Source organism: Notamacropus eugenii, chromosome 1 (genome assembly GCF_028372415.1).
Source record: "Notamacropus eugenii isolate mMacEug1 chromosome 1, mMacEug1.pri_v2, whole genome shotgun sequence".
Classification (NCBI taxonomy): domain Eukaryota; kingdom Metazoa; phylum Chordata; class Mammalia; order Diprotodontia; family Macropodidae; genus Notamacropus; species Notamacropus eugenii.
The window spans coordinates 267908561-267935621 of record NC_092872.1 but is presented as its reverse complement, the minus strand read 5'-3'; the positions used below and the strand labels follow the sequence as shown (position 1 = coordinate 267935621).

The window sequence follows — 27061 nt, the reverse complement described above, 5'->3', positions numbered from 1 at the left end:
GTATCCCCAGAGCTTAGCACAGCGCTCAGTACATAGTAAGCATTTAATATAAGTAAATGCCTTTTTCATTCATTCATTTCCTTAACATTTGCCTTCAATTAATTTGTCATTTGGATTTTATGCCATTTGTAATATTTCCTTGGTGGATCAATGATTTCATCTAGCCCTTCCTTGGCTTCCATGGCATCAGCTTTGTGCTTTCTGACATTGGAATTCTGCCTTCTACATCTGTGAATTAATTATGCCATTGGATACGCTTGGGCTTGTTTTCATTTTAATTGTATGTGCTACAATATCTCCAAAGGCATCATTTCATGTTCAGGCTGATTTAGGGGAATATTTCTTCATAATATTTTACTGTTAGAGACCAGATGTTTGAAATATCATTAATCCCAGAAACAATGCCACTCTTGGAATGGAAATACATAAAGCATTAATGCTCTTTTTTTTGTGGGGTGTGGGGGAGAGTCTAAGCCTGTGATTTTATTGGTGTAGGGAATTCCCAATGAGGAAACTCCTTCCTCCAATGCATAGCAGCCCCTACTCTACAACATGATGTCTTAGAGATATATCTAGGGGCTTGAGACATTAAGTGACTTAGAATCAGAGGTTTAGAGCTGGAAGAGATGAGGAACCAAGGCTAGAAAGGTGAAGAACATTATCATAGGACCATATGACTATAGATTTTGAGCTGGAAGAGACCTCAAAAGTCATCAAATATAGCTGTCATTTTACAGATGAGGAAACTGAAGCACAGAAAGATGAAATGACCTTTCTGAGGCTACAGGACTATTAAATTCTTGTGGTAGGATTTGAAACGAGCTTTTCTTGACTCCAAGTCTAGTGCCACACAACTCTAAAGTAGCCTGAGGATACCTAAATTGTAGGTAGCAATACTGGCTTCTGAACCTAGCTCATCTGGGTCCAAACTTTTATTCTTTCTACTGGACCAGGCTGATTTACTCAGGATCATGCAGCCAGTGTGTCAAAGGGTCCAATTCATTGTCCATCAGCATCATCTGTCCAAGATCTGTGTCCAGTATAATGGCTAAGAAGGCATGTCTCAGATGAGGTCACAGGGACTGTCTGCCTATATTGCTATTTCTCATTTACCTGCCATTTTGGGCACCAGTTCTGGGAGAAGCCTGACTTTTCAGCAGGAATATTCAACCCCCTGGTTTTCATTCACTGGCTCATCACCCTAACCTGTTTCCTGAGAAAAGTTGCCAATTTCCATAATGTTAACTTTGACTCTAGTCAAAGATTTGCCTTCAGAAGGGGAGGGAGAAGGGAGGAAGTAAAAAAAAGAAGACATTCAGTGCACCAAAATGAATCAAGTATAAGATGGGTTTATACCTACTCAAAAAGTGGAAAGCTAAGCATAAAAAATGAAAGCGTGTATTATGAAATGATTAGGCCAGAACACAGTCACTTATCACCCTATTATAATCATTTGGGAGGCTTGTATTCAAGCTTCATTGGTACATGAAGGATTTTGCAATGCTGCTTATTAGCCATTTTTAATTTTGCCTTTATGAGCATGGTCTAATCAAATGCCAAATGTTCTCTTCTTTCTGATGCTCCCCTCCCCAGCCCGATCTTTCCCTTGGTATTACTGCTGCCACTGCAGCCTCCAATAACTCTATTCAATTTTATTGCTTCTCTCCACCATTCAGAGGTCTCACAGAAGCTTTGGAAGCTCACATCACAGGCTAGGGGCAGCCAGGGACCTTGGTAACAAACCCAGCTGGTTGAATCCATGGTCCACATCCAGCTCCCACCACCATTATGTGAAGGTATTGAAGTGCTGCCCTTTTCCATCCTTCAGTGCACCAACACCTTGTCACAGAAGGAATTAGCCAAAGAGAGACTCCAACCAAAACTCTCTTCTTTTTATCCAAGCAATGGTTCTGCCTTCTTAGCACTTTCCCAGGGTTGAACCCCTGGATGGGGTCATAGAGATGACCAAAACACGACTCAGATCTATTCCATTATTTTAAGGCTTTTCAGCACTGGGCCAGTATATGACTGGGCTTTAAAAAAAAAGTATTTATTAAGCACTTATTATATACTTAGTATTGTACTAAGTGCTGTGAGTACAAGCAAAGATGGTGCGCCCTGATCTCAAGGAGCTCATGGTCTAATGGCCAGGAAGTTCCTGATCTCCAAAAGCTAAAGCAATGAGACATTTTGTCCTTGTAGTCTTAGAGAGATTCAGGGGGGTGGGTATGGGGGGTTGTAGGCACATACATCCTAAATAACTGTAGTAAATGCAATCATTCTTGTTACATATGAGTAGATGGACCAGTCCTATTGGTTCTCCACCTAACTGCATAGTACAGTGTGGACAATATCCATTCTTCCATTATTTGGTTTTTCCTGTGTGGAAAGTTAAACACACTAATTTAACTAATTATAGATTTCATTTAGAAGGAACTAAATTGTTCCATTTCTTGATTTAAAAAATAATAATTGTTAACATATAGTGACTACTATGTGCCAATAATGTGCTGTGGTGGGTTTTTTTCTAATCTCATTTGATTCTCAACCCTGGGAGGTAAGTGCTATTATTATCCCCATTTTACAGATGAGGAAACTGAGGCAAATAAAGGTTAGGGACTTGCCCAGAGTCACATAGCTAGTGAGTATCTGAGGCTAGATTTAAACCCAGGTTTTTCTGACTCCAGGTATGGTGTTTTATCCACTGTGCCACCTAGACGCCCCTATGATAATGAGCTAATCTGTTTAGTAAGAGTTATATTTGTAAAGCGCTAACTGTGTGCCAGACATGGTGCTAAGCACTTAGCCATTATCATCTCATTTGATGCTCACAACAACCCTGGAAGTAGGTACTATTTTCCCATTTTATAGATGAGGAAACTGAAGCAAACAATAGTTAAATGACTTTCACAAGGACACAGCTAACTGTATATTTCTTGATTCCCCACATCATAACTTATATTCCTAATATTTCTCTATGTGGTCATTGATTTCTCATAGCATATCACCATCATGAGAACTGGTCCTACTACTGTGTCTTTTTTCATAGTAACAAAATCATATTTATTTCTGAATTTATCAAAGAACAGCACACAAGAGATTTAGCAGCATTTGATTGTAATGCAGTAAGAACTGATCATAATTCAGTAGGAACAAAATGAAGAAAGAAATCATAGGAGCACAGATTTAGAGCTATGATGAATCTTCATGGTGATCTAAGTCATTTCTTCCTATCTCCGCTCACTTGCAGATGAGGAAACTGAGGCTCACAGAGGGAAAGTAATTTGTTTGAGGTCCCATGTTAGGATGCAGATGTCTGATCTCCATCCCTTTCATGGGATTATAGGATCATGGGACCATAGATTACAGCAGGAAAGGACCTTGAAAGTTATAGAGTTCAGATCCTTCTCTCATTTTGAAGCTGAAGACATTGAGACATTGAGACTAGAGAAGTGATTTGACCAGTATCACAAAGATAATAAGTGGCTGAGACAGGATTCCAACCCATGCTCCAGTCCAGCATTCTTTTTCTATTGCATGGTAATGCCTCCAAAAACAAACCGAAAATTCATTTCCATCATTAGAGCATCAAATGTTACAAAATAATAGAAAATTGGCATAATTTTCTGTTCCAAGAACTTTAAGAATAAAATCCTTTTTCTTATTATAATTTGGATTGTAAGAGCATTACATGCTAAACCAAGCTGAGTCAAAGGGCTGGTTTCATGTAACCAAAAGTCAGATGAAAAATGATACCCATGATTTGACTAAGGTTTTCACTTTTCTTCTTTTTCTTTTATGCTGTTTCTAAACTCAACTCACTCCCATGCTCTCTCCCCCCACAAAAAAAATTAACAGTAATTCCCAGAGAAAGCATATCTAATTCTGAGATTTTTAGTTCACTTTCCACATTCTGTGGGTTGGACCTACATTTGGAATCTCTACTTGAGACATATTTCACTGTTCATCAGAAAAATGCAACAGGTTTCTGTGAATGAGCCATCTTGGGATATCAGATTCCAGTGGGTCCTATTGTTGAAGGAACAATCCAAGCCCAGCAAGGTATGGGAAAACAATAAGGTACAACCTAGCTAGGGGGCGCCATAGTGCATAGAGCTCTGGCCTGGAGTTAGGAAGATTCATTTCCTTGAGTTCAATTCCAGCCTCAGACATTTACTAGTTGTGTGATCCTGAGCAAGTCATTTCTCTTTGTCTCCCTCAGTTTCCTCATCTGTAAAATGAGCTGGAGAAGGAAATAGCAAATCACTCAGTATCTTTACCAGAAAAAAAAATGGAATCAAGAAAAATCAAACATGACTGAAAATGCCTAAACAAATAGCCTACTTTTGGCTCATATGGTTCCACCCCAACTGGTAAGGGCATTTCACCAAAAGAGCCACAGTGGTACTTCCAAAGAACCATCAGGAGTCTGACTCTCTTTTCTAATTTGTTTGATTTTTACAATTGTCAGTCAATAAATATTTATAAGCACCTACTATGTGCCAGGCACTGTGCTAAGCCCTGTGAATGAAAAAGAAGCAAAAGAAAGTCCTTGCCCTCAAGTTGCTTACAATCTAATGAGGTAGATGACATGCAAACAGATACAAAGTAAGTCATATACAAGACAAATAGCAAACAATTGACAGAGGAAAGGCACTAGAATTAAGCGGGGTTGGAAAAGGCTTCCTGGGGAAGAAAAAGAAATTTCCCCTTCTAATAAGAGTGTGAGTCAAATTGCCATAATGCTATTTCCTTTTTAAAATAAATTAGAGGAAAAAAGGTTTCCTAAAAGGCAGATTTGAAAGAAACAATCATGTTTCCCCAGGAACTACCCTTCTAACATAGATATAGTCTATGCTATGTGGTTGTTCAGTCATTTTTCAGTTGTATCTGACTCTCTGTGATGTTATTTGAGGTTTTCTTGGCAGAGATCCTGGAATGGTTAGCCATTTCCTTTTCTATCTCATTTTTACAGATGAAGAAACTGAGGCAAGGAGAGTTAACTGACTTGCCCAGGGTCACACAGTTAGTGTCTGAGGCCAGATTTGAACTCAGAAAAGTGTCTTCCCGACTCCAAGTCTTGCACTCAGCACTATGGTAATGCCTAACTGTCCAGTCTGTGCTATATTAGTATCGATAATAGTTGCCACTAGGTGGTGTATTGGACAGAGCCCAGCACAGGAAGACTTGAGTTGGAATCTTGTCTCAGTCACTTGATAGCTGTGTGACCCTGGGCAAATTAATGTCTCTGATCTTCCATTTCCCCCTCCATATAATAATGGATATTTATTATTATGAGGCTCAAATTTAATTATGCTTTTAAAGCATTTTAAAGTGTTGTATTCATGTCTGCTATCAGTGGAGAGAATTTCCACAACAGGACTTCCCCCAGCTGATGAAACCACAGGTCCAACATGGTTCAGTGGAGAAAGCACTGGATTTGGAGCCAGAGGACTTGCCTCTGCCATTTACTGCCTCTGTGACTTTGGGCAAATCACCTGACTTCTCTCAGACTCAGTTTCCTCATCTGTAAAATGAGTTAGACTAGATAACCTCTAAAATACTTTCTAGTTCTAAAGTTATGATTCTGCTACCCAGATCATGTCCCTGACCCTCACAAAAAAAAAAATAGTCAGTGTTATTTTATGTGTTAAAATGTAAACCACACCCCTGACTTCAATCAGTTAGCGTTTATTAAGTGCCTACTATGTTCCGGGCACTGTGCTAAGCTCTGGGGATGCAAAAAGAGACAAAAGACACAGTCTCTGCCCACAAGAATCTTATGATCTAATAGGGAGAAAACATGCAAACAAATATATGCAAACAAGCTATAGGACAATTATGCAACACCAAAAATTTTCATATTATCCTTGCTATTAACCCTTTGAATTGTTTACTTCTTGGCTTAGGAGAATGATTTAGAAGACAGGTTGGTAAAGTGGCCCTGGACCCAGAGCCTGGAACTAAAGGGAATAATCACCCTATACACATACACACACACACACACACACACACACACAAACCAGGAGTGTGGGGAACAAAATAAGAGGTCACAATCCTTACACGGGAACATTCAGAGTTCAGGTTGGGGCTGCAGACCTTGGACATGACTTTTTGAGTTTCCATGAAAGAGAATGGGAGCATGTGGGGCTGCAGCAGTTAGTTGTTGCCAAAGGCACAAGCGATATACAACCAGGATCACATGGAGCAGCAGAGACCATGGCCAGTGTTTTCCTGTGGTTGTGGTGACACACACAAGTGGGATGAATCATATGAGAGTAACTTACGCTGGAGACCAGCAGAAAAGATGCCGATTCTGAAACAGAGAGGGGGGCCAAGAGATGAGAGCTTTTATATATACTGATGGGATTGTAAATTTGGAGAAAATTACTTCTCTGCCCAGTCTCTCCATCTTCCCTGTATGTGTTTTATTTATTTATCTGTAAAATAATCTGGAGAAGTAAATGGCAAGCCACTGTAGTATCTTTGCCAAGAAAACCCCAAATGGGGTCATGAAGAGTCAGACAAGATTGAAAAATGACTCAATAACAACAAAAATGTGTATATGTATTCTCCCATTAGAACATAAGCTCCTTGAAGACGGTAGCATCTCACTTTTATATTTGTATAATCATTATCATACCACTTGGCACATAGAAGTTGAATAGTAAGTGCTTAGTGATTAGTTGATTAGTGCACAGCAGAGTATATAATTATACCATACTGATTCTCTGACTCTAGTTATTATAGAGATAGAACTGAGAGAAGGAAAATTATAGGTGGTAGATTTCATATTTTAATGTTTTCAGAAATATCTCATTTTTCCCCCTTAGATTGACTTGAAACCCAGTCAGTTGAGGTTAGTTCAAACTACTCAACACTAACAAAGCCTGGGCTTCAGTTGGGGGAAAGGGTCAGGGTGTTTGCAGGTTGTGTGCCATCTGATGGCCAACAGAGATAATGCAGTCCTTTTTGGAGACTAGGATGCACTTAAACCAGAGAAACTGACAAGCTTACTATGGCTCAAGGAGATCACTACCTTGTGGACTCCTCCGGTATTGCACTCCCTTTTTGGAAAATTAATGTAATGTCATGCTGTCTTTCAGTCAGGTTATGAAAGACAGTACTCAAGCCACTTGCACAACCCCAAGGGTCGCTGGAGTATTTGGAGTGGAGGAGAAAAAAATCACAAATATCACAGAGAAACAAAAGCAACATATTTTAAAGATTACTAATAAAATGAAGACTAGAGGAGGGTCAATGATTTGCTCAAAGCCATATGGTTGGTCAGGCCTAGGGTTAGGGAAGAAAGGTTGCTCTAATTCTTAGTTTATGAGCGTTTCTCCCATATTGAAGAGTTCAGAAGAGAGGTATCACATAAATTCAGGGCGAATTATGGAGATTCTTATTCCAATTAGCATAAAAACGGTCAGCATTTTGGAGGAGGTTTTAGATTTCCTTACTGAAGAAATAGATCCAAACCAACTGGCATTAGCTCTGTTTGGGGACATAAGGATTAGGTCTATATGATACTTGATAGCAGAACAGGCTCTAGGTCCAAGTGGGTACTGAAATAATCTTCACTATTGTTTTCTTATAGAAACTTTCTGACAAAGACTCAGCAAAGATCCTGGATTCAGATTTCCTTTCAGATCTCCAAATCAATGATCTGCTAAATGAAAACATACACGGGGTTCAAAAGTGAGTATCCTGACAGTAGAATTTAATCCAGCAACTTTCCCAGCAAAGGAAAGAATTGAATGGTCATAGTTTTTAAGGTGGTCTAAAAGAATTACCCATTTTAGTTCGGATATCTCAGTTTCCTTGCCCCCACTAGAAAGTGGGGGGGGGAGGTGAATGTAAATGCTACATAAAGCATTCTTGTCACAAAGACTATAAAAACTTGTAAAGGTGTTTTTTCCCCACTTTATTTTTTTTAACATCCCTGGAATCCATTGAGATGGAATTGACCACAACCATACTTTTCGGCTAGAGTTCTTGAAAGAAAAGAGAACCCTAGAGGTGCACAAAGGAAAGTACTCTGGTCATGGGAAGAGCACTGGACCTAAAGTCAAGAAACATGGGACTCAGGCCGGGATCTCCCACTGCTACTCAATTCAAGAAACATTTATTAAGCAATTTCTTTGGGTAAGGCCCTTTGCCAGGTGCTGGAAAGACAAAAATCGAAAATTAGCCATTGTCGGAGTGTTTTCACTTCTATTCAATTTCTTCCTCTCTGAAATGAGGTGATTGGGATGAGGTCCCTAAATTCCTTTCCATCTTTAAAAGCATATGAACCTATGGAACAGGTAACAAAACGCAGCTAATCAGATCATGAAAGGAAGTAGATGCTGATGAAAGTTGGAGATGGTGTATCTGAGGCTACCCATGTCTTCACTTCTGGGGAAGAATGTGGTTCCTTTGGAAAAACAGAAACTATGTCACCAGTTGTTTCAGGCATTTGTCTTCAAGGTTTTGCATTCCTCATGCTAGTTAGTTGTTCTCAAGCTTGAAAGGAGTCCAAATCAATCTAGTCTTGTATTTTTTTTTCAATCAATGAATGCTAATTGTACAACTGCAATCAGGTGTGGAGCTATGAAATTATTTTGATGTTTAAAAGGGCCCCTTGTTCTAATGATAACGAGTAGTTTCTGCACCTGAGGCAAGTGGCAGCTATATGTGTATGTGGGAGGGTTTGAGGGGGTGTGGGGTGTGTCATGTAGATTCACCTATGATGTAACCTCTGGGCAGAAGAAGCACATTCTAAATAACCACAAGGTTTCTGAGCTATTCAAGGATGAGAAAGGGCCCTGAAATGAGTGTATTACTTCTGCCTTGAGGGTTGGGGTAGGTAAGGAAAAAAGTGACCCCTGCGATGAGACCACCACCATTACCACTTTCAATATTGGGAAAGCAGAGACTGGGGAAAAGCATCCCCAAGATGATACTCTTTGTACCTTCTTAATTTCTTGTCCTGAAGCAAAAACTCAGTCTCCACCCTAATTATAGCTCTAGCCATCAACAAACATTTGTTAAGTGCTTGTTGTATGACTCTAGGCTTTGTACTCAAAAAGGCTGAGAATTATTGCCAGAGAAGATAAGTTTGGACAAAGTTTCAAATTCCTAGGATCCTAGATTTCATGCTGAAAGGGTCCTGAGAACTCTAGTCCAATCTGATCATTTAATAGATGTGGATTAGGGTTAGAAACTGAGGCCCATAGAAGTTAAGTGATTTTTCCAAGGTTACCCAAGTAGGAAGGGGCAGAGATGGAATTCAAGCCTAGGTCTTCCCAATCCAGAATACTCTCTTTCCACCATAGTACATTGTCTTTGTTAAATCACACATCCACACAAAATTAGTCATAAATTGACATGCCTATCCATCCCTTTACATAGGGAGTATGTGCAAATTTACTCTCCTCTCCCCATTTTGATGGAAATTTCCTTGAGACCTCCTAATTCTACCTACCAAGCCTAGAAGAGTGAGTGTTGATGGAAAATGCCAGATAAATCTCTTTGGCTGGGACCAGTACCATGCCATCTAAACCCTGCAGGGCCCATCCTTCACAAACACCTCTTAGAGAAAACCATCTGACCATACTGGAGCTACATTGAATTTCTGTGATTCTCTTTTGGCTACAGAAAACTGGAGGAGTTCTTGAACTTCCACAAACTTCCTACTTCTCTTAAGGAAGCCATTCTGCTGGATTATTACACATCCGGGTTCTGGTGGGCCAAAGGCAAGAACTTCACCGTTTCCCAACTGTCCAAATTTATGACTTTGCTAGACAAGTTGCTACACAATCTCCAGAGTGAGTAGACGCACCCCCTTTCTTCAAAGGAGCTGAATATTGGCCCATCTTCAGAATTCATTGTTCTAAAGCAGTATTTTCTCATTTTATTGAAATTTTTTCATGAAAATGATATCATTTTCCCTCTGGGTGTAGCCAAAATGTGATACCTCTCTCTTTCAAGGAGTAATAAAACTCTGAATCAGACTTAACAAGAAAGAAATCATCTTTGAAATAATTTAATTTCATGTAAAAATTTGGGTTCCTCACTATCCCCAACCTATTGGAGAGTTCAAATTTGCCCATTTTATTTCTGTGTTTGAGCTTGTGTCATCTAAATGTTACTGGGAAGGGTTATTGGTGCATCTCGGGATAAAAGTTGCTAGGTTCTGCCTGGGTCCTCCTAGGGTCCCTGGGAAATGGCCTGATATGGTTAGTCTTATGTAAGAAGAAATTTTGCAGAGCGTCTTGATGGAATGAAGAACCAAAAGGGCTTTAGAATCATCTTTCCTGAAGATATTTTTAAAATAGGGCAGACACTCATCTCCCTTTTAAGTGCAGAACTATTCTGAGGAAGAGAAATGGACTTGCTGAACTCCCCAGGTCTTACTAGCTCAGTTGGAAGAAAATATGCTTACCATTTCTCCTGCTCATAGACTGGAGCATCACTGCCGCTGAGACCTGCCAGTGAGGCAGAGGATGACCACCATTTCTATCCCATCTACTCTTACAGTCTCACTTTTGCACCAAAGTATCATCAGGTACCATCCACTGGGGTCCTATCCCCTCCAAATGCTGTAGTGGATAGACTTGGCATCAAGAAGATAAGAATTCAAATCCTGACTCTAACATTCCATAGAAGAATGACCATTGGGAAGTCACTTCACCTCACTAGTATCATTTCCTTCATCTGTAAAATGAGAAGATGGGGGTGAATTCTATGATCTCTAAGGTCCTTTCTAGGCCTAAACCTATCACTTCATGATTCTTCTTTGGGCCTCAGTTTCCTTATTTATAAAACAAAGAGATTGGATTAAATGGCCTCTAAGGTCCCTTTCAGCTTTAAATCTCTGACCCTCCAATCCCTAGCATTCCTGGATACCTGACCACAGAATCCCAGTAGGAAGGAGGGAGAAGGGTTTTCTCCTTTGCCAAAAAAGACAGTTATTTTAAAGAGAGATTTTCTGCAAAGTGCAACACAGAACAGCAATAGGCCACAGGGTGTGGTAACATAGAAAATATTAACAGTTTCCTTTTCTTTCATTTTATATTAAGTGGTGCCTCTCATTGCCCACTCTCCAACCAAACACATACACACACACAAAGGAAAGAAAAACCCTTAATATGCAGCTACATAGCCCAGACAAACAAATCCTCCCATTAGCCATGTCCAAAATGTGTGTCTCTTTCTGGATTCTAAGTTCAGAACCTCTCTATCAGGAGGTGAATGACATACTACAATACACTGTTTTGGACTCCTAATTTATCAGTGTGATAGTCAGAGTTAGTCTTTCAAAAGGTTTTTTTTTCCCCTCTATAATGTTGGTGCTACTGTAGGAATTGTCCACATAGTCCTGTTCATTTCCTTCTGTGTCAGTTCATAAAGGGCTTCCTGGTTTCCTTGGAAAATTTCCATTTCATTATTCCTTCTGATACAATAATATTTCATTATATCCATATACCACAACTTGTTCGTCTATTCCTCAGTTAGACAACCCTTTTGTTTTCAATTTGAGTTTAACATGGAAAGAGCTACTATAACTTAATTTTTTTAATGCCTTTTTTCTCTTTCTTTGATTTCTTTGGGATATAGACTTTTTTTTCTTTGATTTCTTTGGAATATAGGCCTTTTTTCTTTATTTCTTTTTCTTTTGTTAGGATATAAGCCTTTTTTCTTTGATTTCTTTAGGATATAGGCCTAGTCATGGGATAGTGGGGCCAAAGGACATGCACAGTTGGCAGCTTTCTAGGGAGGGCTCCAAACTGCTTTCCAGAATGTCAGGACTAATTCACAGCTCACCAGCTAACTCTGTGCCTGTCTTCCCTCAACCCCTCCAACATTTGCCATTTTCCTCCTTTGTTATCTTTGCCAGTCTAGTGAATGGTGGAACTTCAAAGTTGCTTTAATTTGCATTTCTCTAATTATTCACGATTTTTATATGAATATTGATGGTGTAGATTTCTTCTATGAAAAATTTCTTCTTGTCCTTGGGCCATTGATCTATTGAGTTCTTAGATAAATTTCAACTAAGTCCTTATATATCATGGTTAAGAGACTTTTATCAGGGATTCCTTCCTAATTAGGAACGTGTAACTTTTTCACAAGACTCTTCCAGGCCTACGCATCAATTACATGATACTTGGTCTATTCTTAATTTCATCATATCCACCTTCCATGCCATTCTCGCCCTTGAAAACAGTCTGATTTTGGTTTCTTTCTGCGCATTTTGATACTTTCTCTAAAAAGAACAGACTTTGTCATTCAATCAACTAGATTCATTTAATATCTATTACATGCCAAGCACCATGTTAAATGCTAGAAATACAAAGAAAAATCCCCCCCCCAAAAAAAATTCCCTAATCTCAAGGAATTCACATTTGGATGGAAGAGATAACATGCAAACAACTGTGTACAAATATGATATAGACAGGATAAATTGAAAATAATCAACAGAAGGAAGTACTAAGATTAAGGAGGATTGGGAAATACTTTTTGAAGAAGGTAGAATTTGCCTGAGACTTGAAAGAATCCAGGGAAGATAGGAGGAAAAGAAGAGAGGGGAGGGGAGGAGAGAAGGGGAGGAGAGGAGTAGAAAGGAGGAGAGGGGAGGGAAAGGAGAGAAAGTATTAGCTCCATACGTAGGGGCACAGGCAAGGAAAATACTCAACGTCAGGAGACTGAGGAGCAAACAGACTAGTGACTCTGGATTACAGAATATGTGGAAGGGAATAAATATAATAAGACTAGAAGGGGTGGAGAGTAGAATGAAAATCAAACAGAAGGTTTTATGTTTTATCTTGTGGGTAATGGGGAACTACTGAAGTTGATTGAATAGGGGCTGCAATGTAGTTAGACCTTAAATTTAGGATAAATGAAGGATAGAATGGAGAGGGGTGAGGCTTGAGGAAGGCAGACCAACCAAACTTTGTTATTCTAATGCAATTCAATTCTGGGCATCCAGAGCCAAGGAAAGGTCCGCTCTCTTACTGATGTCTCAGTGCAGTGTGGCCTTTTCCCCAGATTCCTCACCCAGGCACCAGAATAAGACCCTGGAAAGATTTCTTCCTGTCCCACCCTCTTTCTTCCAGACCTAGCTCAAGCACCACCTTTTTTACACAAAGGCTTTTCTCAACCCTCCAACAAATATTTCCCCTCTCTCCCTAACTGCCTTATATTTAATTACTTTATATTTTAGAATTATTCTGCATTTACTCATTCTACATATGTACATAGGTGTGTGTTTTCTTCCCAAATAAAATGTTAACTCCTTGAAAACAAGGATTATTCTTTCATTCTTTGTATATGTATGCTCAGTGCCAACATATAGTGCATGCTTTAATAAATGCTTGGTGATTCATCCCACCAGCGTGATCTCTTATATTAACACCAAGCTATCTCTTTTGATTCCAGGCCTGGGTGTCTATCTCAGCCATTTTCTGGAAATATCCATAGGCCATCTGGGTCCCCCTGAAATCTGCTCCCATCATGGGCACCTCACTCAATTTCTTTGTGTTGAGTGTTCTTACCAACCAGGTCTTTCCTGTCATGAAATCATCCTTTGTATTTCTGCCAAAAGGGCCTTGGACGTTGGAATCCTAGGTCCATGGGTCTTTTTGAGAATGGAATCCCACAACTCTCCCCTCATGGCTCCTCTCCTACACTGACCTCCCATTCTGGAGCTATGTCCCATTGCTGGCAAACATGAGGATACCTGGGACCAATAAAAATTGCAGCCCTTCCTTGGTGTGATGAGTCATTGGAGGCAGATCCCACACTTTATATGCTTTCAGAGTCCACTAACAAAACCACATAGGAATGAGACAGAGGTAATGTTTGTACTACCTCTCTCACACCTGTTGTAGGGAAAACATATCACAAAGAAAGGTAGCCTTGTATCCTGGGAAATGACTAGACATGAGTGCCAGGACCCCTCAGTTGAAATCCTAATTCTAAACTCTATTGCTTATGCAAGTTATCTTCCTCTTCATGTCAGTTTCCTCATCTACAAAATGAGGACAATAATACCAATAGTTATGACATAGCAAGATGATGAGTCATAGTGAGTTGAAAATGGCGCCTGAGCTGTATCTTAAAGAAAGCAAAGGAAATGGGTGAATGAGTGAATTCCAACAGAGTGTGTGTGTTTGTCCTTCATTGCTGAAGAAGACCATGTCATCAGAGAAATAATGATATGACTTGCACTTGACTTTTTTTGGAGAGAGAGAGGTCTGACCAGGTCACCAGCCCCACTTCTCCTCCAGAGTCATCTGAATCCAGTAACAAGATGTTCATCAGGATGACTGGAGATGACCCAGGATGAGGCAATTGGGGTTAAGTGACTTGCCCAACGTCACACAGCTAGTGAGTGTCAACTGTCTGAGGTGAGATTTGAACTCAGGTCCTCCTGACTCCTGCCCTGGTGCTCTATCCACTGCACCACCTAGCTGCCCCATTCCCACAGAGTGGGAACTTCTGGAGGACCAAGCCCAACTCAAACTTTTCTTTGTACCCTTACGGCTCCCTCCCATGGTTAGTGTCTACCCTTACACTTCAAAATCATTTTATAGCTAATTTGTACACATTGTTGTACTGCTTCTTTGTATGCATAATTCTTCTACCCCCCTCCAAGAAAAATATAAAATCCTTGAGGGTAGGCACCCCTTTGGTTGACTGGGTTTTTTGGCACATGTCTAGCATAGCGCCTGCAACACAGTGAGCATTTAGCAAATGTTCGTTGGATTAAATTCAATCAGATAGAAAGCCCTACACAGTACCTAGCATATAATAGGTACTTAATAGCTGCTTATAACATTGAGCAGAAATGAACTGAATCAAATTGAATCCCCAGAGTCCAGCACAGTGGCTTGTACATGGCAGCAGCTTAACAAATTCTTGTTAAATTAAATAAATGAAATTTTTAACCAATATTCAATAAACATTTATTAAGTGCCTACCATGTGCCAGGTATTGAATTTGCATTAAATCACTTTTTTCAATGAAAAACACAACTTGCATTTTGTGTTTTACTTTATATGACAGTCCTTGAAAGTAGCTCAGTGCCAAGGTTAAATCAAGAAATATATCCATCCAATAAAAAACCAATGGTATCTGAACACTTTAACATGCCTTTAACCAAAGCATTAGTTTCTAAAAGTGATGTCAGAAGGTAGAATTTATAGATTCAAAATCATTGATTTTTTTCCCCTCGTTATAAGAAGTGACCAGTGGACTGTGTTATGTTCACTTTAGTATAAATTATACCAAATACAGGGCTTTAGCAGCATAAATAAGTCATACATTAGATGGACAAGCAATGTAAGATTGTAAGTCCAGTAGTCCTTTAGTCCTTTTAGAAATGCAAATCAAATTAGTATGTCATCAAGAGAAAGACTAATAGGAAATCTATGTGGCAACTAATAAAGGCCCATGCCTAGACAAAGAAGATTTTCACCCAGAATGTTAGCTTTTCTGCATGTACGAGGTCAAATCTACAGTAACAAGGAAGGCGGTAAAAAATTTTCAAAGAAAAACCTACTTGTATGTTATATCTCTGCAGAAAATCGCTTCAATTCCTCACTGTGTTCTCATCACCTTGGCAATGTCTATTTACCCAGGCCTGTCTCTATCCATCATTGTTTGAATTCTATTCATAAATAAATTAATGCTCTTTGTAGTGAAGGAAGAGATCACTCTAAGACCAATAGACTGTGTCCTTCTCTGTACCTGATGGGTCCTTCCTTAACATCTTCACCTCTTGAAATCCCACCCCTCCTTCAAGAACCAGATCAAACACCAGCTTCTTGATGATGCCTTTGAATTTCTTTCCCATTCAGTTTATAAATGAGGTTATATGGTGTCATGGAAAAAGGCTGGTTTTGCCACTATTTAACTGTATGTACTTGGGCAAATTATTTCTACATTTTGAGTCTCAGTTTCTCATCTGAAAAATGAAAGAGTCGGACAAGATGACAAAGTCCTTCCAGTTTGGAATCCATGATTTTTTTCTCCTTCAGTACTTGAAAGACTGAGATTGTACCTCTCTTATTAAAAAATAAGTCTTAATTGATGCTTTTTGCTTTATTATATCCTTATCATTTCCCCCAGTGTCACTCTCCCCTTTCCAGAGAGTCATCCCTTGTGACAAATAGTATTTTTTGAGATAAAAAAGAAGAGGGAAAAATCAGCCTAACTGATGAATACATAGGAAAATACATAGGAATACATATATTGGGAGAAGAAAAGGAAAGGTAGAATGGGGTAAATTATCTCACATAAAAGAAGCAAGAAAAAGGTTTCATAATGGAAGAGGAAAGGGAGCAGTTGAAAAGGAATGAGTGAACCTTACTCTCATTGCCTTTAGTTGACTTCCTACCTCTACAAAGGGAGGAGGTGGGGATATTCTCTTGTATCTCTTCCTTTGATCCAATCTTGTTCTTTGTAATCTTACCACATTCATTTTTTGTTTGTTTGTTTGTTTGAGTGTGTGACTATTCTTTTCTTTTACATCGTTGTGGTCGTTATGTATATTGTTTTCATTTTTTAACTGTTTAAGCTGTTTATTATTTAACATGCAGTTAAATCTTTTCTTGCTTTTCTCTTAAAGTTATTTTTAGTTTTCAACATTCACTTTCATAAGATTTTGAGTTCCAAATTTTCTCCCCCTCTCTCCCTCTCCCCACTCCAAGGCAGCATGTAATTTGATGTAGACGCTATATATACATTCATATTAAACATATTTTTACATTGGTCATGTCATAAAGAAGAATTAGCACCAATGAAAGGAGCCACACAAAAGAAGAAACAAAACAAAACAACAACAAAGAAAGCAAAGAGTCTGCTTTGATTTGCATACAGACTCCAAAGTTCTTTCTTGGTACGTGCATAGCATTTTCCATCATGAGTCTTCTGGAGTCATCTTAGATCCTTATATTGTTGGAAGAGCAAAGTCTATCAAAGTTTGTCATTGCACAATGTGATTGTTACTGTGTACAATGTTCTTCTGGTTCTGCTCATTTCACTCAACATCATTTCATAGAAGTCTTTCCAGGTTATTATTTATTTACTTTTAATTTTTAACACTCATTTCCACAAGATTTTGAATTCCAAATTTTCTCTCCATCTTTCCCCTCCACCCTACCACTAGAGGGTATGCATTCTGACTACCCCTTCCCCTAATCTGCCCTCCCTTCTATTATCCCCCCTTTTTATGCCCTTCCCCCCACTTGGGTAAGATACCCAATTGAGTGTGTATGTTATTCCCTCCTTAAGTCAAATCCTATGAGAGTAAGGATCACTCATTCCTTTTCATCTCCCCCCATTTCCCCTCCATTATGAAACCTCTTTCTTGTCTCTTTTATATGATATAATTTACCCCCATTCTATCTTTCCCTTTCTTCTCCCAATATATTCCTCTCTCACCCCTTAATTTTATTTTTATGAATCATCCCTTCATATTCAACTCACCCTGTGCTTGCTATCTCTCTCTCTCTCTCTCTCTCTCTCTCTCTCTCTCTCTCTCTCTCTCTCTCTCTATCTATCTATCTATCTATCTATCTATCTATCTGTCTATCTATCTATCTATCTATCTCCTCCAACTACCCTAATACTGAGAAAGGTCTTATGAGTTACAAATATCATCTTTCTATACAGGAATGTAAACGGTTCAACTTTAATAAGTCTCTTGTGTTCTCTCTTTCCTATTTACCTTTTCATGCTTCTCTTGATTCTTGTATTTGAAAATCAAATTTTCTATTCAGCTCTGAACTTTTCATCAAGAATACTTGAAAACCCTCTATTTCATTGAATATCCTTTTTTCCCCAAAAGGATTATATTAAGTTTTGCTGAGTAGGTGATTGTTGGTTTTAATACTGGCTCCTCTGACCTCCAGGAATATCATATTTCAAGTCCTTTGATCCCTTAACATAGAAGTTGCTAGATCTTGTGTTATCCTGATTGTTTCTTTCTGGCTACTTGCAATATTTTCTCCTTGACCTGGGAACTCTGGAATTTGGCTACAATATTCCTAGGAGTTTTTCTTTTTCAATCTCTTTCAGGAGGTGATTGATGGATTCTTTCCATTTTTATTTTACCCTCTGGTTCTAGAATATCAGGGCAATTTTCCTTGATAATGTCTTGAAACAAGATATCTAGGCTCTTTTTTTGATCGTGGCTTTCAGGTAGTACAATAATTTTTAAATTCTCTCTCCTGGATCTATTTTCCAATGAGATATTTCACAGTCTTCTTTTTTTCCTATTCTTTTAGCTCTATTTTATAATTTCTTGATTTCTCATAAAATCATTAGTTTCCATTTGCTCCATTCTAATTTTGAAGGAGCTATTTTCTTCATTGATCTTTTGCACCTCCTTTTCTATTTGGTCAGTTCTTCTTTTTAAGGCATTCTTCTCCTCGTTGGTTTTTTGGACTTCTTTTGTCACTTGGGTTAGTCTGTTTTTTAAGGTATCATTTTCTTCAGTATGTTAGGGTCCCCTTTAGCAAGTTGTTGACTTGATTTTCATCTTTTTCATGCATCACTCTAATTTCTCTTTCCAATTTTTCCTCTACTTCACTTACTTGATTTTCAAAATCTTTTTTGAGCTCTTCCATGTGAGATCAATTCATATTTTTCTTGGAGGCTTTTGATGTAGCAGCTTTGTCTTTGTTTTCTTCTGGTTATATGTTTTGATCTTCTTTATCACCAAAGTGAGATTCCATAGTCTGAGTCCTTTTATGATATTTACTCATTTTCCCAGCCAAATATTTGGCTTTCTAACTCTTTGTCAAGGCAGGACTCTGCTTTCAGTAGGGGGGGGGGGGGCAGTGTCCTGTCCCAGACTTCGGGGATTTTGTATCAGCTGCCCAATCCTCCACTCTCTCTGGGTCCAGAGTTCCTGAAGCAGCAGCCACCACTGCTGCTGCTCCTGCTGCTGCCACCACCATCACCACCACCCTCACCACCTTGGGGCTGGAGTCACACATGACCAGAACACACACTCCTCTTTCACCCAGGTGCCACAGAATTTTCCCACTGACCATTTTGGCATTTGTGGGTTGAGAAGTCTGGAAATTGCCACAGTTGCCAATGAGTCAGTCCCCTGAGGCCTGGTCCAGTCCATCTGTGTTGGTGCAGCCCAGCTGGACTGTACTCTGCTCCCTGACTGTACAACGGACCCTTCCTCTTGACTTTTAAGGTTGTCTTGGGCTGGGAATTTGTTTCACTCTATCATTTTATGGGTTCTGTAGCTCTAGAATTTGTTTAGAGTCATTTTTTACAGGTATTTGGAGGATTTCTGGAGAGAGCTCAGGGAAGTCCCTGCTTTCACTCTGCCATCTGGGTTCTGCCCCCTATTGTTTTCTTGATTCTGCTTATATCCTTTTGCATCAGTTCAGATAGATCTTTTCTCTGTATTTATCACATTCACCATTTCTCACAGCAAAATAATATTCCATTACATTCACATAACATAGTTTGTTTAGCCATTCCCGCACTGATGAACATCTGCTTTATTTCTAATTCTTTGCTATCACCAAAACAATAAATAAAGTAACCACTGATGGAAGTATTTTGTTGTATATGGGAACTTTATTCTTATCAATGCTAGCCTTGGGATATGACTAGTCATAAAATCTCTGCATCAATGGTTATGGACATTTTGAGACACTTTGCCAAATTTTAAATTGCTTTCCAAAATGGTTATACCGTTTCACAATTCTACCAACAACGTGTGCCTGTCATTCCACAAGCACTCCAATGTTGACAATTGCCCCTTTGGGGTCATTTTTATCAGTTTTCAAGGTGTCAGATAAAGCCATAAAGTTGTTTGATTTATATTTCATTTATTATTACTGATTTGAAACATTCTTTCATATGGTTATTAATAGTTTGCATTTCTTCCAAAAATCATCCATATCTTCTGATCATTTTGTACCTCTCCTATCCACACCTCCTGTTTTATTGTGTAGTATAGCTTTTAACCTATTCATAACTCTCATTCCATTTTTATATTTGTCCTTGTCATATTTCTCAACAGTTTTCTAAAGACACGGACCAGTTTTCAGTGACCAGTCTGGTTGTTTACAAATGACTCGTAAATGCTCAAGCAAATAAATGTAAGCTGCTAAATTTAGACCAACAAGTAGATCATGCAGCTAGAGGGAATTTTATAACATAAGACTGAAAGACATGTAAGAGGCCAGGTGCTGGTCCCATTGTACTTTTTAAAAACATTTATTTATTTATTTTAGTTTTCAACATTCATTTCCACAAGATTTTGAGTTCCAAATTTCCTCTATCTCTCCTCTCCCCCCACCCCAAGACACCATGCATTCTGTTTACCCCTTCCACCAATCTACCCTCCCTTCTATCACACCTCTCCCTTCCCTTATCCCCATCTCCTCTATTTTCTTGTAAGACAAGATAGATTTCTATATCCCATTATGTGTATTTCTTATTTCCCAGTTGCATGTAAAAACAATTTTTAACATTCATTTTTAAAACTTTGAGTTCCAACTTATCTCCCTTTCTCCCTCCTCATCCATCCCCACTGAGAAGGTAAGCAATTTAATATAGGTTATACATGTGTAGTTATGCAAAAACCTTCCATAAAAGTCATGTTATGAAAGACTAACTATATTTCCCTCCATCCTATCTTACCCCCATTTATTCTATTCTCTCTTTTGACCTTGTCCTTCCCCAAAAGTGTTTACTTCTAATTACCTCCTCCTCCCATTTGTCCTCCATCATCCCCCCCCATACACCCCACTTGTCTCCTTTTCCCCTACTTTCTTGTAGTGTAAGATAAGAGTTTCACACCAAATTGAGTGTGCCTGTTATTCCCTCCTTAAGCCAAATGTGATGAGAGTAGGCTTCACTTTTTCCCTCTCACCTCCCCCCTTTCCCCTTCCCACTGAAAAAACTTTTTCTTGCCTCTTTTATGAGATAATTTGCCCCATTCCATTTCTCTCTTTCTCTTCCCAATATATTCCTCTCTCATCACTTAATTTTATTTTTTTAGACATCATCTCTTCCTGTTCAACCTACCTTATGCCCTCTGTCTACCCAAATACTGAGAAAAGTCTCAAGAGTTACAAATATTATCTTTTCATATAGGAATATAAACAGTTCAACTTTAGTAAGTCCCTTATGATTTATTTTTTCCTGTTTACCTTTTCATGCTTCTCTTGATTCCTTTGTTTGAAAGTTAGATTTTCTATTCAGCTCTGGTCTTTTCATCAAGAATGCTTGGCAGTCCCCTATTTCATTAAATGATCATTTTTTCCCCTTAAGTATGATACTCAGTTTTTCTGGGTAGGTGATTCTTGGTTTTAATCCTAGCTTCTTTGATCTCTGGAATATCATATTCCAAGCCCTTCAATCAAGCTGCTAGATCTTGTGTTATCCTGATTGTATTTCCATAATACTCCAGTTGTTTCTTTCTGCCTATTTGAAATATTTTCTCTTTGACCTGGGAACTCTGGAATTTGGCTACAATATTCCTAGGAGTTTTTCTTTTGGGATTTCTTTCAGGAGGTGATTCATGGATTCTTTCAATATTTATTTTACCCTCTGGTTTGAGAATATCAGGACAGTTTTCCTTGATAATTTCCATTGATAATTTTCTTGATGATATCTAGTTTCTTTTTTTAATCATGGCTTTCAGGTAGTTCCAAAATTTTTAAATTGTCTCTCTTGGATCTATTTTCCAGGCCACTTTTCCAATGAGATATTTCATGTTGTCTGCTATTTTTTCATTCCTTTGGTTTTATTTTATAATTTTCTGATTTTTCATGAAGTCATTAGCTTTCATCTGCTCCATTCTAATCTTTAAGGAATTATTTTCTTCAGTGAACTTTTGGATCTCCTTTTCCATCTGGCCAATTCTGCCTTTTAGGCATTCTTCTCTTTATTGGCTTTTTGGATCTCCTTTGTCATTTGGGTTAGTCTGTTTTGTAAAATGTTATTTTCCTCAGCATTTTTGGGGTCTCCTTTAGCAAGCCATTGACCAGTTTTCCATGATTTTCTTGCATCACTCTCATTTCTCTTCCCAATTTTTGCTGTACTTCTCTTACTTGATTTTCAGAATCCTTTTTGAACTCTTCCCCAGCCTTTCTTGGAGGCTTTGGATAGAGAAGCTTCGACTTTGTTTTCTTCTGTTTGCATGCTTTGGTCTTCCTTGTCACCAAAGTAAGATTCTATAGTCTGATTCTTTTTCCAGTTTTTGTTCATTTCCTCAGCCATTTACTTGACTTTTGAACTCTTTGTCAAGGTAGTTCTCTGCTTCCCATGGGAGTGGGAGGTGTACTGTCAACAAATTGATCCCCCCACAATCTGTGGGCCTAGAGCTCCAGAAATAGTGACTGCAGCTGCTGCTGCTGCTGCTGTGGCTGCTTCAGTTTCCTCTACCCCCTGCCTCCTCAGCCACCCTGGGGCTGGGGCCAGACCACTCCACTCTTCTGCACTGGTGCCACAGGCTTTTCCCTCTGACCTTCCAATTTATCCTCAGCATTTTGGGGTCATGATGTCTGGAAACCACCATAGGTGCAAGAGATTCAGTCTCCCCAAGGTCTGCTCAGGTCCCCTCTGTGCACTCAAGACACTTCCCAGTGACCTTTCAGGCTGGCTTGGGCTGGAGATTTGCTTCACTCTGTCATTCTGTGGGTTCTGCAGCTCCAGAATTTGTTTAGAGCCATTTTTTACAGGTATTTGACTGGGCTTGTCGGGAGCACTTTAGAAAGTCCATGCTGTTACTCCGCCATCTTGGCTCCACCCCCCTCATTGCACTTTCCCTGGTAAGACCACATCTGGAATATTATGTTTGGCTCTAGATGGCAAAATTTTAAAAAAAATATATTAATAAGTTAGAGCTATAACAAGTCTCTGCCTTTCCCTATTATTTTCCAATCTAAAATACTTCAATAGAGAGTGTCTTCACATTCTTCAAACAACTATCTCTTTATATGACTGGAGTACCTACAGTTACTAAGGTAATAACATTTCTTCCTAGAGTTCTTTTTATGTCAGTGATCAATAGAAATCCTAGTGATTTTGGTCCATTAAATAAATATATGGGAAAGATAAATAGAGAGACATAATGAGACAGAAGGAAATAAGCTTTTATTAAGCGCCTACTATGTGCTAGGCACTAAGAAAAGCACTTTACAAATATTACATCATTTGACCCTCACACCCACCATGGGAGGTAGGTGCTATTATGATTTCTATTTTAGAGCTGAGAAAATTGAGATAAAGTCTACATGACTTGCCCAGGGTCACATAACTAATGAAGTGTCTGAAGCTATATTTTAACTCAGTTTTTCCTAAGTGCACATTTCAGAACTCTATCTACTCTACCACCTAGCTGCCTCAGGGGTACAGAGAAACAGAAACAATGTTAGAGACAGAAAGGTAGAGACAGAAAGAGACTTCTTAAATGACAATTGTCAAGCACATGGACTTATGAAAACAAAATCCTTAGTTCAACATAGACATGTGTGTGTATATACATAAGCTTACATATGTGCATATAGATACACATAGATGTATATTATGCATACAAAATGACTTCTAAATGGTGAAATTAGAATATTCAATAATAACCCTGTAAATGTGAGACAGAAGTTTTTTTCAGAAAGGATGGCAATGGATTACCCTTCCTGAGTTTATCCATTCTTAGGGTTAACCATTCCTACCTTGCTACAAGGCCTTGTGAACTTTCCAACTCTCAGCAGAAAACCCAAGAGATGGAGACAGAGAAGGGGGAAAGTAGAAGAGGAGGAGGAAGAAGAGGTGGATAGGGAAGAGGAGGAGAAGCAGGAGGAAGAAGAAGGAGAAGAAGAAGAAGAAATGATAATAATAATCCTTCCTCCAGCCTAAAGGAGAACAATCTTCTGGAACTCTTGAAGCCTTATGAAATACTTCTATTCCAGTATGTCAATAAGGTCCCATATCAGTAACCAAACCTTGTCCTTAACTTATTTCCCAACTCAAAATTAGAGGTAATATCTTTTCTTTTTGTCTAAACTCTACTGGAGCAATCAGTCACTGAAGGCACTATTCCTTTTCCAAAGAAAGAGTCCATTTCAAATCCAGTGGGTCCTGCTCTGCTCATAATAGAAAGGCTCCCCCTCAACCTAGTCAATCTGATTAATTGGGGAGGAGGGTGCCAATCTTTCATGAGTACTTTATTTATTCTGAAAATAAATGAGGGAGAAGGAAGATATAATCACTCCCTTTCATTCTTAACAACTAGAGAGCGTCAACTGTCAATTATATTACCAGAGTTTGTAAACAAGTAGTCTCCATACATGCTACACAACAAGGATAGTTACAGGATGGTGAGGAGGCTGAAGAGTGTGCTACATCAGGCTCAGTTGAATAAACCAGAGATATTCAATGGGAAAAAGAGAAAACTTAGAGAGGATCGTGATAATCTTTTTGTCGTTCAGTCATGTCCAACTCTTTATAACCCCATTTGAGGTTTTCTTGGCAAAATGGCAAACTAAAATGGTTTGCCATGTCCTTCTCCCAGTCATTTTGCAGATGAGGAAACTGAGGCAAACTGGGTTAAATGACTTGTCCAGTGTACCACAGCTAGTCAATGTCTGAGGCCAGATTTGAACTCAGATCCTCCTGACTGCAGACGTGGTATTTTGTCTACTATACCACCTAGTTGTCCCTCATGATTATTAGATCATCAAACAGTATTTAAAGATCTGATATGTGGTCAGTCATTTAGTCAATCAATTATTAAGTGTCTTTTATGTGCCAGTCTCTGAGCAAAGCACTAAGGACACAGAGGAAGGCAAAAGATAGTCCCTGCTTACAAGGACTTCACAGTTTGATAGAGGAGACAGATGTGGAAGGGTAATTGGACTAGCTGGGAGAAGGATTCTTCTTCTAACCCCATCCTCCAACTAAGGCAAGAATGCAGGATTTCCCTGATGAGGTGATGGGCAGCTAGCCTGGCCCTAGAGAGGAGAAGGACCAAGAGAGTGAAAGACGCAGAGAGGCAGACTTTGTCTTGATGGAAAGAAAAATAGAGTTGTCCAAGAGTGGAAAGTGCTACCTGGTGAGGTAATGAGTTCCCTGTACCTGGAGATCTTCAAATAGAGTCTGAATGACCCCTCAACAGCAATGGTGTAAAAAGAATTCTGAGTCAAGTACTGATTGGAATGTGGTTCCGTCCAACTCTGAGATTCTGTGCATCTGAAATCTCTTCCTTGACAACATCACTGAAAAGAGAAGGCAAAGAATGAAAAGGAGCACTAGCAAAATGGGTTAAATAGAATGGAAATTACTTTCCTAAGGATATTTTGGGGGTAAAGAGGATCCTCAGAAGGAAACTGACCAGCCAATAGGGAGGAGAATAGAAACCATGAAATTAACAATAGTTCATGAGATTACAATATTGAATTCATTTATGTAATAAGAACAAATTAGGAAGTAATGAAGCCTTGCTTTAAAAAAAATGGCTATCAAGAAACAGGTCATGGAATGCTGAGAAAAATTAAACATATATAAAATTAGCAACACCAGAAATCCTTCCTGAGGCATCATGAGTCTTGCTTTTGAGTTAGAGACGTATAATGTGATGTGACAACAAAGAGGCTGTTCAGGGTTGAACGTTATTATCAATGCACCACTTGTCTTATCTCCCTGAGAGCAAGCAGCTTTTTCTCTCTCCACACATTGAGCAACACCTCTCTTGGTTTGGACCAATTTTGGAACAGAGTAATATAAGCAAATTGGAAAGAGTTTCAGAGACAGGGGGGAGGGGGAGAGATATACAAGAAAGGTAAGGGAGGGAGCGAAGGAGGGAGAGGAGGAGAAGGGAGGGAGGGAGAGACAAAGAGAGACAGAAGAGAGAGTAGGCGAGAGAAAGAGAGTTTAAGGGAGAGAGAGAGAGGGAAGGGGGGAGAAAGGGGGTGCGAATTTAACAAATGGAATGATTTTCCATTGAAATCTAGCTAGAAATGATTGTGGTTAAATGAACAACATAATTCAAGTGGCTGGAAATTCTGGAACATTAGACAAAATGACAGAATCTGCCATTCCAAATTGGGCAAATATGACTCTTTTCATTTAGATTCTAAGTGCTCTGTCCATCCTCTGCTCTCAGTTCACATTGACTGGGGCTTTAGGATCCAGGCTGGCTCCACCTCTAATTTCTGGGCATCAGATCTGTGTTTATAGCCTACACTCCCACTAACTCTCTCTTGTGTCTTTGCTCACATTCCTGTGGCTTTCAATCAAATGATATTGTCCCTCTGGACTGTTTCATGTCACCATGGCAACCATGACAATTTCTTTCTCCAGCACCTAGAAGCATGTCAAACACATAGTAGGCGCTCAATAAAGAATTATTGATTGATTAATTGATTTTGCTCCTTTAAACTGATTATAACACATCAGCCTTGTTGAATCACCTTCTGTCATCCACTCTGGACCTAGATACCGATAGGCCCTCCGTAATCATTAAAACAACCTCAAAAACAGCTCATATTTATGTAACACCTTAAGGTTTGCAAAATAGTCCTATAGGATATATCCTAGGATACTAGGTGACACCATAGATAGAGTGCTCAGCCTGGAATCAGGAAGGTCCGATTTCAAAAGTGCATGACCTTGAGTGAGTCACTTAACTCTGTATTTGTTTCTTCATTTCTAAAATGAAAGTAATAATAGCACCTATGTTGGCAGAGTTGTTGCGAGGATCAAATATGATTATAATTGTAAAGCACTTAGCATAGTGCCTGACATATAATAAGCACCATATAAATATTAGTTCTTATTATTAACCTCAGTTTCCTCAGGTATAAAATGGGCATAATAAAAGCACCTATCTCCCACAGTTATTGTGAGGATCAAATGAGATAATATTTTAAAGTACTTAGGACAGTGCCTAATACAGTGCTATATAAATGCCAGCTATTATTATTAATAATAATATCATTATTATTAACTAGAAGGGATTTTATAGATCAACTAGCCTAACACCCATTTATAAGATCATAAAATTGAGGACCAGAGAGGTAAACTCACTTCTCCAAAG

At 38.9% G+C, this 27061-nt stretch overlaps 1 protein-coding gene across 1 annotated transcript in view; it reads left to right on the top strand.

Moving 5' to 3' along the window:
• CABCOCO1 (ciliary associated calcium binding coiled-coil 1) overlaps positions 1–27061 on the top strand; it is a 173313-nt gene that overhangs the window by 30484 nt on the left and 115768 nt on the right. Inside the window, exons 2-3 of the mRNA XM_072628864.1 lie at positions 7601–7701; positions 9643–9812. Of these exons, the coding sequence (XP_072484965.1) occupies positions 7601–7701; positions 9643–9812 (271 nt within the window). The remainder of the gene's footprint in view (positions 1–7600; positions 7702–9642; positions 9813–27061) is intronic.